The sequence below is a fragment of the Thamnophis elegans genome, chromosome 2 (genome assembly GCF_009769535.1).
Source record: "Thamnophis elegans isolate rThaEle1 chromosome 2, rThaEle1.pri, whole genome shotgun sequence".
Classification (NCBI taxonomy): Eukaryota; Metazoa; Chordata; class Lepidosauria; order Squamata; family Colubridae; genus Thamnophis; species Thamnophis elegans.
Genome location: NC_045542.1, coordinates 99,220,692 through 99,234,332, shown reverse-complemented (window position 1 = coordinate 99,234,332; position 13,641 = coordinate 99,220,692). Strand labels below are relative to the sequence as shown.

At 39.2% G+C, this 13,641-nt stretch overlaps 1 protein-coding gene across 1 annotated transcript; it reads left to right on the top strand.

The window, feature by feature from the left end:
- Positions 1-278: 278 nt before the first annotated feature.
- CDC23 (cell division cycle 23) lies at positions 279-13,212 on the top strand. The gene is made up of 16 exons (XM_032211494.1): positions 279-502; positions 2,255-2,327; positions 3,576-3,713; positions 3,828-3,870; positions 4,335-4,440; positions 4,635-4,767; positions 5,048-5,225; positions 6,407-6,504; positions 7,437-7,518; positions 7,629-7,782; positions 8,549-8,668; positions 9,141-9,216; positions 10,134-10,195; positions 10,502-10,580; positions 11,067-11,186; positions 12,245-13,212. Exons 1-16 carry the CDS (start codon positions 354-356, stop codon positions 12,416-12,418), a joined length of 1,785 nt encoding a protein of 594 aa, XP_032067385.1. The 5' UTR covers positions 279-353; the 3' UTR covers positions 12,419-13,212.
- Positions 13,213-13,641: the final 429 nt, after the last annotated feature.

The window sequence follows — 13,641 nt, the reverse complement described above, 5'->3', positions numbered from 1 at the left end:
CTAACGTTTACAGAAGGATATGCGCATTCCCCCAATAGATATGATCCTCAACCCCCCCTCCCTTATCGCTCCCCGCTCAAAACCCGAAAGGGTGCCAGATCTCACAGCCCTTCACACGTGAAAAAGGCGGAATGGAAAAGAGCGGCTCTTCGTCCCCTTGGATGCCACCTCCCTTCCTCGACCCTATCATCTCTCAGCCAATGAATACTCCGAATTTCGGCCCCCTCCGTCGCTATTCGTCACCGAGCGCAAAAAGGGAGAGGAACGAATCCTCCAATAGCCTGGCGAGATTGGCGCGTCGCGCGCGCTCCGAGGCCCCGAGTTGCGGACCCGAGCTGGGGGACGCTGGGAAGATGGCGGCGGGAGCGTCGGTTTCGGGACCGACGGCGGCAGGGGCCGACTTTGCCTGTGCGGATTTCTGCGACTTGCGGGAGATCAAGAAGCAGCTGCTGGATGTGGCGGAACGGAGCCGGGAACGCGGCCTTCAGCATAGTGGGAAATGGTATTTGGAGACGCCGGTGGCGGGGGGGGGGGGGGAGGACCGCCCAGGGATCCCTTTTGTAGGCTGCTCCTCCGAGGTACCGGGAGGCTGTGGCGGTGAGGCGGGAAGGTTTGAGTGGGCGAGAAGGGAGGCGAGGAGGCTTTGGTTGCGCTTTTCCCTCTTGCGGGCGCTTGCTTGGAGAAGGTCGATCTCTGCGATTGAGCCCAAAACGACTTGATGACACTTAGGCGATCCAAATCAATGCAGGCAGTTCGTTAAGGCTTAGAAGTAATGAAACTGCCCGATTTGAATTCTTCAACGGGCCTGGAGCGTTTTGGGTGAGGGGGGAAACAAATTCTATTAGTTTATAAGGATAGCAATAGCACTTACTTGATAATGCTTTACAGCCCTCTAAAAACGATAGCAATAGCACATATGTAGCAATAGCAGTTAGACTTATATACCGCTTCATAGGGCTTTCAGCCCTCTCTAGTAGCATTTAGATTTGTATATTGCTTGATAGTGCTTTACAGCCCTCTAAAAACGATAGCAATAGCGCTTATATACCACTTGATAGTGCTTTACAGCCCTCTCTAATGGCACTTAGATTTGTATACCACTTGATAGTGCTTTACAGCCCCCTCTAATAACGATAGCAATAGTGCATAGATTTGTATACTGCTTGATAGTGCTTTACAGCCCTCTCTAAAAACGATAGCAATAGCGCTTATATACCACTTGATAGTGCTTTACAGCCCTCTCTAATGGCACTTAGATTTGTATACCACTTGATAGTGCTTTACAGCCCCCTCTAATAACGATAGCAATAGTGCATAGATTTGTATACTGCTTGATAGTGCTTTACAGCCCTCTCTAAAAATGATAGCAATAGCGCTTATATACCACTTGATTGAGCTTTACAGCCCCCTCTAATAACGATAGCAATAGTGCATAGACTTGTATACTGCTTGATAGTGCTTTACAGCCCTCTCTAATAGCACTTAGACTTGTTTACCGCTTGATAGTGCTTTACAGCCCTCTCTAAAAATGATAGCAATAGTGCTTATATACCACTTGATTGAGCTTTACAGCCCCCTCTAATAACAATAGCAATAGTGCTTAGACTTGTATACTGCTTGATAGTGCTTTATAGCCCCCTCTAACAATAGCAATAGTGCTTAGACTTGTATACCGCTTGATAGTGCTTTACAGCCCTCTCTAAAAATGATAGCAATAGCACTTACAGCCCTCTCTAATAGCACTTAGACTTGTATACCACTTGATAGCCCCCTCTAATAACAATAGCAATAGTGCTTAGACTTGTATACTGCTTGATAGTGCTTTACAGCCCTCTCTAAGCAGTTTATAGAGTGAGCCTATCGCCCCCCAACAATCTAGGTCCTGTTGATCATATCATTTTAGCAAGCAGCCTATAAGATGTTCAACTTTAAGGTAGCAGTTGCAGCTGGGACGGCTTCCCCTAGTGTGAAGTTATACAGCATAGAGAATATTTGTATGAGTCCATGATTGCTGGGTTCATATATGATGAGCTGTAATTTACTTAACTAGGAGTTATTGAATGATCTATAATTGATTGACTTTGGAAAACATGCTAAGATATAAACTGTGAGTTGCAAACCAATAACTGGTTCACAGAATATGGCTAGCAAGAACTCAGTAAATTGTATTGTGTAATCTTAGACAATGTGTTATGATTAACCAGGCAGTTTGTAAATAACATTTGTTCTAACACAGTGGATGTTATTGTTGCAGGGCCTCAGAATTGGCCTTTGCCTTGGACCCTCTACCCTTGAATGAACTGCCACCTGTTCCTGAACTTACAGAGGTAAGGATAATTGTCTGTATTGCCTGTGTAATACTAAATAAAAAATGATTACTTCAATGACATTATCCAGGGGCATTGTATATTAATAGTTGGTGATAAATGCAAGTTAGTAGTGAAGCCTGCAGCCCCTAATTTACTTGGGAATAAGATCCATTGAACAGATTTATTTATGATTGTATTGTGTATCTCTGGCCTGTTTGTTTGAAAATCTTTGGCCTGAAAAGCTCCCAGTACTACTTATTGATCAATTTAAAAATATCATTCTTGGCATTAGGATTACAATTTTTTAAAAAAAGATACAAAAAAGATTACATGAGTTGTGAAAACAAAACTACTCCGGAATCATTTTAATGTAAGATATTAGCCTTCCTCTCTATAGCCTGGTAGAGTGGATTTTGGACTGTATTGAGAGTGGTAAATCCTCATGAAATCTTCTCAAAAGAAGATATGATAATTCTTTTTCTGAAAAAGCCAGAGGCCGAAGTTTAAGATGCCCTAGTATTCCATTGAATGTTTCATTTTACTCTCATAACTCACCAGTCTACCTATTCTAGAAGTACTTGTAGTTTTATAAAAAATAGTTTTTGTGAAAGTGATTTTTTATGTTCCAAACATAGTGTAGGCCTGATATGCTAGGTTTTGCACATTATATAAGACTACTTATATACTGCTCCATAGTGCTTTACAGCACTCTCTAAACAGTTTACAGAGTCATCTTATTGCCCCAACAATCTGGGTCCTCATTTTACTGACCTCACTAGGATGGAAGGCTAAGTCAACCTTGAGCCAGTCAGAATCAAACTCCTGGCTATGGGCATGTTAATCTGCAATACTGCGATCCAACCACCGCACCACCAGGGGTCAATTATTATTAAATCTATAATAATCATCATCAGAGAAGCACAAATCTTACTTTGTTGTACCCAATACAGTTTGAAAATTCACAATTAATATATTAAATTCACAATTTAAAGTTGCTGTTTATAATAGGAATTGGGAACAGGTGGTCTTCCAGATGTTACTGAACTACAACTCCTAACAAGCCTCTGTATGTCCACGCTGCGTAGACTCGATTTGCTGTGAGTTATAATTCAGCAGTATTGGATGGGAATAGATTTTCCCACTTTTAAGGAAATTAGAGAATTGAAAGCCTGTTATTCAAGAAAAATATGTTCTTTCCCACAAGCTTTCCATGCTAGCAATGTATCATTTGTTATGGAGGGGTTTAACATAGCTTTTTTTCCACAGGAAGATGCCTGTGATTTGGATGCTTATACTCTTGCAAAATCTTACTTTGATCTAAAAGAATACGACAGAGCAGCCTACTTTCTAAGAAACTGCAAGAGCCCCAAAGCCTATTTTTTGTATATGTACTCCAGATACCTGGTGAGCTAATACCACTTTCTTTCTGTTTCTGATGGCCGGACCAGTGTGATAAATATGGGAATATAGTACGATATACACTTGCTTAATCTTAAATTAATTGTTCTTTGTTTTCAGTCTGGTGAGAAAAAGAAAGATGATGAGACAGTGGATAGTCTAGGTAAGGAACCCAAGGTAAATCTTTCCTTTAACTTAGTTTGATTGTGGATATGCAGTTTCTTACGCATATTGTTCTTTAGAAGAAGGGTGCAATTGTTAGCATAGCTAGGCAGGAAAATAAATTCTCGATATGATACTGTTATGGAAAATACAACAGTCTTAGCACAATATAACACTGAAAATGATATAGCTCAGAGTTATCTTAAATTCCAGACCAGATAGATTTAAATGCAATGGTGCAAATACAGTATATGTGTTTTATCCTTGATTGCTGTGTAAGAGTTTTGGATAGCCTAAGAAATATTTATTTTATCACCTGAAATATAAATCACTTCTGAGCTAGCTACAAATTGGAAGGTTGTGAAGTTGTAAATCATACATCCATTGTTAACATGCAAAATATGATTATATGACAGTGCAGAAAAGATGATGATTACAATAAAAGTCAGTTTTCTTTCTCTACAGGTCCCTTAGAGAAGGGACAGGTGAAGAATGAAGTTCTGAGAGAATTAAGAGTGGAACTTAGCAAGAAGCATAAAGCCCGAGAATTGGATGGATTTGGACTTTATCTGTAAGTTTGTATGAGATAACTAGCAATGTAAGCCATATAGAAGCATTTGCATTCATAAGTGAAGCAGAAATTGTGAAAATAGCAAGACTTTTCCCCCCACTTACTTATCTGCTATTCATTGTATAGCATCATAAATTGGGGGCATATGATTACAGAGTTTTGCTTTTAAAGTCTTTGCCTTTGTGTCCCATTAGGTATGGAGTTGTATTACGAAAACTGGATCTAGTGAAAGAAGCTATTGATGTGTTTGTTGAAGCAACCCATATCCTGCCATTGCATTGGGGAGCCTGGCTGGAGCTTTGTAACTTGATCACAGACAAAGAGACGGTAAATTGTAGGATAGCTCCATGCCCAGTCCTTGTTTTCTCCCTTTGCTTGATCATTAAGCATTGACTGGTCTAGATTTGATATTGTTCATGGTGATTTTCTGATGAAGAAAAAAACAAATCTAGCTAGCATCTTAAATAAATAGCCTTGGAGGTTTTTACTATAAATCCTTTGTGAAGATCTAGCCAAAGAGCAGACACAGCGATTCTTACAATTCAGGGGAGGTACAATAGACTCCTTCTCTAAGTGTGTTCCTCTTCTATTTGGTGCTTGCTGCCAGCTGAAGTTCCTGTCCTTGCCAGATACCTGGATGAAGGAGTTCTTCCTGGCACACATATACACAGAGCTGCAACTGATAGAGGAGGCCTTGCAGAAATACCAGAGTCTCATAGATGTTGGGTTTTCCAAGAGCACCTACATAATCTCCCAGATTGCAGTGGCCTATCATAACATTCGAGGTCAGTGAATCTTTTTAAGCTTGGTGTGGGAGGGTCTTCTTTTTAGTTCTATTATGCGCTGTTCAGAATAACCATTGGAAGGGACTTTGGAGGTCTTCTAGTCAACCCCCTGCTCCAGCAGGAGACCCTATACCTTTCTGGACAAATGGCTGTCCAATCACTTCTTTAAAACCTCGTGATGGAGTACTCACAATTTCGGAAGGCAAGCCATTCCAGTGGTTAATTGTTCTCACTGTCAGGAAATTTCTCCTTAGTTCTAGTTTGGTTCTCACCTTTAGTTTTCATCCATTGCTGTTTAAAAGAGCCGAGGTGGCGCAGTGGTTAAATGCAGCACTGCAGGCTACTTCAGCTGACTGCAGTTCGGCTGTTCAAATCTCACCGGCTCAGGGTTGACTCAGCCTTCCATCCTTCCGAGGTGGGTAAAATGAGGACCCGGATTGTTGTTGGGGGCAATATGCTGACTCTGTAAACCGCTTAGAGAGGGCTGAAAGCCCTATGAAGCAGTATATAAGTCTAACTGCTACTGCTATTGTCCTGCTTTCTGGTACTTTGGAAAGTAGCTTGACTTCCTCTTCTTTGTGGCTGCCCTTCAAATATTGGAACTCTGTTACCGTGTCACCCCTAGTCCTTCCTTTCACTGGACTACACATACTGAATTCCTGCAACCATTCTTCTTATATTTTAGCCTCCAGCCCCTTAATCATCTTTAATGCTCTTCTCTGCACTCTTTCCAGAGTCTCAACATCTTTTTTATACTGTGGTGATTAAAACTGGAGGCAGTATTCCAAGTGTGGTGTTGCCAAAGCATTGTAAAGCTGTACCTACAACTTCTTGTGATCTTGATTCTATCCTTCTGTTAATGCAGCTTAGGGTTTTTTGTCTACTAAAACTCCTAGATCCCTCTTGCAGTTGCAGCTATTGAGTAAGGTTCCACCTATTTTGTACACATACATTTGGTTTTTCTTGCCTAAGTGTAAAGCCTTGCTTCTCTCACAATTTATCTTCATTTTGTTAAATAGGGTCCAGTGCTCAGGTCTGCCGAGATCCATTTGGATCTTGAGCTTATATTCTGGGGTGTTGGCTGGTCCTGCCAGCTTGGTGTTGGCTGCAAATTTGATGAGTGCTTCTTCTATTTCCTCATCTAAATCGCTTATGATCATGTCATGTTGCTTTTTCTTCAGATATTGACAAAGCGTTATCCATCTTTAATGAATTAAGAAAACAAGACCCTTTCAGAATAGAAAATATGGATACCTTCTCCAACTTGCTTTATGTCAGAGTAAGTACCTCTTGTATTATTCACAGCCATACAATGTGTTCACACTGCCAGAATTGTCCCAAGCAGCTTCCACCTCTTATAAATATTTCAGTCTCACTCTCTGCATGAAAATCCAGTTTCCACATAGTCAGCAGCCAGCTTTGGCTTAGATGTCTTCTGTTCATTTGAACTGTTTTGCAACTCTCCTGTGCAATGCTGTCCTTATTCCCTGTTTCACACACACACCAGCACAGCATCTCTTTCTAACACACCTATATTTGGATACAGAATGATGCAGTTCATGCATTCAAAGTGCTGGAGAAAAGGAAAAAAAGTAGGGAAGGGAGGACTTACACAGATTGTTGCATGTAACTTTACTATAAATAGTTTTCAAACATTCCAAATCCCTAAAATATCTCACCACTTTTGCTGAAAATTTGAAGATCCCTTCAAATGAAGCTGATGCTTACCTGGATACATCCATATAGGTTTTCTTGGCAACACAGATTGTTTGGGATGTTTGCCTTCCCGTTTCCTCCTACGTACTAACAATGTTTGATCTTAATGATCTCTTTCCAAAATTGGCCAGTGTTAATGCTGCCATTGGCATTGACTTTACTGTAAACTAGATAATATAGTGGATTTGTTGGGCAATTATGTTATAGTATTGCTACAATAATCAAATAGGGTTGTGGTATAATTTGTTTGATTTTATACCTTTCTTTGCTTGGTTATCTAGAAGCAACAAATAACAGTAATATAGTACCAGAAATCATCTTGATGGATTTATTTCTACACTTATAGTGTGGCAGTCCAATTCTTAAGTTTGACTAGGTAGTTAACCAAATGGCTGAATGTAAGACCTAAAGTACTGTATTTTCTAATTTCCTTTTGCAGCAGAGTAAATTTTTGATTCCCCCTCTCCCCCCGCTCCTTTCTTCTCCCCTTAATAGGGTATGAAGCCTGAATTGAGTTATTTGGCCCATAACCTATGTGAGATTGACAAGTATCGGGTAGAAACTTGCTGTGTAATTGGTAAGAAACATTGCATTTTCTTTTCTTCAAGAAGCTGGTTTTCCCCCCCTTTTAAACAGTGCCCGTGAAGCTATTATTTTCTTTCTCTTCCCTTATTTTTTAACATTTAGGGAATTACTACAGTTTGCGTTCCCAGCATGAGAAAGCAGCACTCTATTTTCAGCGAGCACTGAAGCTGAATCCTCGGTATCTTGGAGCATGGACCCTGATGGGGCATGAATACATGGAGATGAAAAATACATCAGCAGCTATTCAGGCATATAGGTATGCATGTGTGTGTGTGTGTAAGAGTTAGCTCTTCTGCCTAGAGTTGGAAATTCTTTAACTGGGTGTTACCTTTTAAAGAAATTTTACCGTCCCAAATGAAATGCTCTGGGTATCGAATGAGAAAAGATTTGTAGCAATAGCACTTAGACTTATATACCGTTTCATAGTACTTTACAGCCCTCTCTAAGTGTTTTACAGAGTCAGCATATTGCCCCCAGGAATCTGGGTCCTCATTTTACTGACTTCAGAAGGATGGAAGGTTGAGTCAACCTTGAATAGGTCAGAAACGAATTACTGATAGTCAGCAAAATTAGCCTGCAATATTGCATTCTAACCACTGTGTCACCACAGCTCTCTTATAGAAATAAATTATTTACTAGACACAATCTATTAACAAAACGTTAAGTCTAAGATATAATTATGGTGCCCACAGTCTGCGTGGATGGGTGGGTGGGGGTGCGGGGTAGGAAAATGACAGGAAATAGGATTGTTTTCCCTTAGTTAGGAAAACCAAGGAGGATAGCAGCTTCTTGTTCCTTTGGCAAGAGAGAGTTCCATAATGTGGAGGCTATTGCAGAGAATGCTTGCCACCTCAATCATACCTCACGTACCTCTAAAAAGAAGCTTTTCTTGTCATAAATAAAACACTTGTTTTCCTTTCTCTTTCCTCACAATAATTCTTTTCCTTTCAAAATAAATAAACGTATATGATGATTTTAGCTATATTACTCTTCTTCTTTTTTCAAATTCCCTCCTCTGTTAGACATGCCATTGAAGTGAATAAAAGGGACTACAGAGCATGGTATGGACTGGGGCAAACATATGAAATTCTCAAGATGCCATTTTACTGCCTTTATTATTACCGACGAGCCCATCAACTCAGGTAAAACTGACTATGGTTAACCCTATTGTCGCTTTAAAAAAAATCAACTATCCTTGGTATGAAGTTAAATTATTATATATGAAATAAATTCTTTATTTGGAAGTATCTATTTATAAAGAATAATGCCCTGCAAATGAAAAAACCTTGGTTTTCAGTGGTTTTCAGACTACTAGCTTTATGAAAGGCAAAGGATTGTAAATTGCAAAGAATAACAAAGATAAAAATGTCATAAATTAATTATTGTGGAAAAAGTAAATGTTATGCTTATTTAATGCTTATTTAACCTTCAGGGTTTGGGGTTTTTTTTTGGCCCAGTTTGATAAATAAAGCCATTAATAGTTGATATTAGAGTACATTTTTCCAGTAGTTGAATTTGAAAAATCCCATTGCGGTGAAGCCAACTGCTCAGCAAGTTATAGATTATTTTAAATGATTTGTCTTTTGTCAGCTAGGTATCTTGTGTTTTTCGCAGACCCAACGATTCCCGTATGCTTGTTGCTCTTGGAGAATGTTATGAAAAATTAAATCAGCTAGTAGAAGCCAAAAAGGTACTAGAAAGAACAAATTTGCAAAAGGGGGGGAGGATGTGTGGTTTCACAGGGAAGTAGATAGGGAAATTATTACATGTATTATGTTGCCCTAGTCTGTGCATTATCCTTTTGGTTTGTGAGATGTAGGTCATATGGTTAGTCTATCTGCATTAAGAAAGGGACAAAAAACATCAATCCCTTCTTAGAATGGAATGAAAAGTTTGATTAGCATGTGCATTCATTTCCACATGCCCAGTATAATAGGGACCAGTCATGTCTTGTTGCTTCATCCTTTGTGATGAAGAAAAAGAATGTTACTCAAACTCAGTGTTATAGTTAATTTCATTCCCAAGTCCTGATAATAAAGTTACACAACACAGTCATAGTAATTTAATATAAATATTACATTTGAATAAATGAAAATCCAAAACATGAGTATTTGTAGTATGAAAAAGACTTTTTATTATAATAGTGTTGCTCAATTTGTTCTAATATTTAGGATATTTTTGCCCAGATAGAATAAGGACTTGTTGGCAAATATAACAAACAGTAATTGTGAAATAATCATTTTTATGAAACCTGTCTATTAGTCTGATCAGTGATGTTAAAATGCAAAAATCCATAATCTTTCACATCAATTCCTGACCAATAACTCAAAAGTCATTTTTACTGTGCAGCAAACAGTACATGAGCCACCAACAAAAAGGAAATGGATTTGATTATCTGTAAAATAGTTTCTGTGACATCTCTGATATATTTTAACTAGCTTACATATATTCTAACTAGCTTACTCAAAGGGGGGGGGGCGATTGTGGTAACAAAGAGTGAGTTTGCATTTTGCCACCTGAGTCTGGAGCCCAAAGATGAGAGTTGGGTGGCATACAAGTTTAATAGCTTATTATTCTTTACTTCATCTTTGCTTTTATCCTTGGCAGTGTTACTGGAGAGCATATGCTGTAGGGGATGTGGAAAAAATGGCACTGGTGAAGCTAGCAAAGTGAGTATGGCATTGTATTTCTCTTGCCTTACTTCCTCTATTAAGGCTGGAATAATTTAAATATGGAATGTTTCTGTTTTAGAAGGAAAGGGAAAGTGGGGCTTGAAAAGGCATGTGGGCACTATGATATTTTTCCCTAGAAATGCAGTTCAACTTTCTAGGCTTATGCCTAGAAGCCTCTTGCAGGGTAAATCAAGTCCTATAGCATTGTACTCAAAAGTATAATATTGAGTTGGTTCCTCCTGCTCACCTGATCTTTTTATCATCAGCCAAGAGTTTCCTCTTATTATTTGTGTCCTTTCTTAGGCTTCATGAGCAGCTGAATGAATCGGAACAAGCTGCCCAGTGCTATATCAAATACATCCAAGATATCTATTCTTGTGGGGTAAGTCAGTTTTAAATAAGTTTGGTAGAGCATGAGAGGGAAATATAGGAAAATCCCCAAAGTTCTTACAAGTAATCTTTGGTTTACGATGGAATTGGGACTGGATTTTCTGCTGTAAACTGTGATGTCACATGACTGCCTCATTTTGCAGCTGTAGTCCCAGTAGTCTCAGTTGCCATCATAACCCCAGGATTGGGTGGGTTGTTAGATGGGAAGAGAAAGGTGGGAGATGGGAGTCCCAGGCAAGCAAGCTGGTCACTACTGCAGGCAGGTGCTAGGGAGCAGGGAGGGGAGTGCCATGGGTCTGTGGAAGGCTCCAGAAGTGTGCATGTAAATACAGGGCCCCCAGATTTTGATCACATAATCATGAGGGTGCTGAGATGGCCAGAACTTTGAAGACTCGTGGTGAGTCATTTTTTAGTTGTGACTTTGAATGGCTGCTGAATGAATGGACCTAACCCAAGAACTACCTGCATTGTATCTCAGGAAATAGGGGAGAACTTGGAATTAAGCACCGCCTTCCGCTACTTGGCTCAGTATTACTTCAAGTGTAAGCTCTGGGATGAAGCCTCAGTCTGTGCTCAGAAATGCTGCGCCTTCAACGATGTGAGTAACAGCTCCAGTTTAAGTGGACAACTTTTCACTGGGACTTTATAGCTACTTCATACCTGTCCCCATATGTATATATACAGCATTAATGTGTGAGTCCCTTCTCCCCCTTCATTTGGGTAGGCCAAAAGCTGTGTCCTCCAGGTGTAATTCACATCTAAAAGTAATTGCCAGAGCTACTGTTTTAACTTAGGATGTAAAAAATAATGCCTTGTGGCGAGATGGGCGGCAAATAAATTTAATAAATAAACATTTACTAAGAATTCTATTCAAGCCTAAGAGGTAGATAACAAAACTGCAGCCAATGAGATATTGAAAATGATTTATTCTACAGCAGGGATCACCAACCTTTCGGACCTCAGGGACCATTACATTCATAATTTTAAATCCCATGGAACATTAATATAATTTTTAAAAAAAGATAAATAATATTTAGTGCAATATAAAAAATGCAAATTTTTTTTCTGAGGACCACCAAAATTTTCTCATGGACCACCGGTTGGTGACTGCTGCTCTACAGGGTCTGAAGTACTTCCTCCAAATAATGCTTTAGTTTATTCAGACATTTGTGCATTTACAATTTGCAAAGCAAAATTGGCTATTAAAATGGTGGCAAATATAACAATAGGCCTACTACTTTTCTTTCTTACCAGAGAATGAAGTTCTTTAAATTAATACTGACAAATCCCAGAAAGCATATAGGGCATTACAAGAAATATTCATTTAGCTGCCTCCTCCATCACATACGATCAATACAAAAGGCAGCATATAGCTGTCTGAGTATGTTGCAGAATTCACCTCTGCTAAGCTGCCATTCAGCTGTTTAATGGATTAAGGAGGTTGATACTGTAATATTCTCATGTGCACAAGAGATTTACCATTACTGTATATCTTCTTTTCCACCTATTGTGCGTGTGTACATTCTTTTTTTTAATATGAAGCATTACCTATTGGTTTAGTTATAATTTAGCGATGTGCCTGTGCTCAGGAACATCTATATAACCTGTTTTCTATCCCTTTTTTTGTTTCCTCATGCATCTGGCTTTTCTTTCTAGACAAGAGAAGAAGGGAAGGCTCTTTTGCGACAAATCTTACAGTTACGAAATCAGGGGGAGACACCAACTACAGAGACGGCAGCCACACCTTTCCTACTTCCTTCTTCACTCTCTGCCAGCAACACTCCAACCCGCCGAGTGTCCCCACTGAATTTATCTAATATTACACCTTGAACTGAACTACCTTTCTGTGCTGGCTTAGTTGAGAGGACACTCCTGTTGTAAACTGGGTCTTTCTCTTGAATACTGCCATTCTAGGAAGGCTTGTGTGTTCAGTTTGAGTGGCTACATCAAGTTGCTGAGGATGACTGTCTTATTGTATTGTAACCATGAAATGGTAATAGCTCAGACAGTGCAGTGAGTTGAATTCACTGTACATCCCAGTCTTCTTACAAGTCTGGCACCTGTGAGAGAGAGAACCTCTCTTTATACTGGCCGTGGAGTTGCTTTCTGTCCCTTTCTGAGGATGTCGTAATAAGATGCAAGTTATCCGTTTAACAGATTTGCATCATATTTGAAACCGCTATCACATTTATTTGAAATTGAAAAGGAGTGTCTGTGAGCACTTGACTTTGTTTTTTTATTATGTGACTAATAAAAGCTTATCTTAAAAGATAGCAACGAGACAGAGAATGTGGATGGAAAAGCGAACAGGTCACAGCTAATTCAATGCCAGGCTGAAACTGGAAACATAAAGTGATGGGTATATTTTATGCCAGCAGTGCAGTGTTGCTGCTTTCCCACATAGGCTCTAGAAATTGTAGACTATTATTTAGTTAATCTTTTGTTGATCAAGAACCGGAGGAAATTACTTGAGAGCAAACCTGTTTGTTTCTTTTGACTATCATCTTGTAAATGCTTAAACAAAAGACTATGTTATTATAGCTTAATGATTGTAATCAGTCTTTAAATGTCAAGACTGTTAGAATTCAGGAATCATAAAACAATTTTGTGTGTTTTAAGAATCATTACCGTGTTTTATCAGTATATTTTCAAGAAATCAGATTTATGGCTTCTGACATGTTTCAGAGATGTTGAGACTTCAGTATTCATATTTAGTTTAATCTTCCTTCTTCTCAAGGAAACTCAGTGTGGAAAGCAGCCTTCCAAATTTATAGCAGATAAGATATATAGTCAGTTCAGCCAGTTGCTTGGATCATCTTATTATAAAATAATTCTTATAAAGTAAAAGGAATCTAGCTATCCTATACTTCTAACTGTAAAATAATCCAACCCACAGTTGTACTGTATGGTAGTCATTACATTTGGTGCCCCGTTATATTAGAAACTGAAGCAAGACTGCAACAAAGCAAGACTGCTACCCTTTGAATCGTGACCCGTCAAAACCGCGATCCACAAAAGCGCGCTCGACGAAAGCGCGCATTTGACGTCATCAC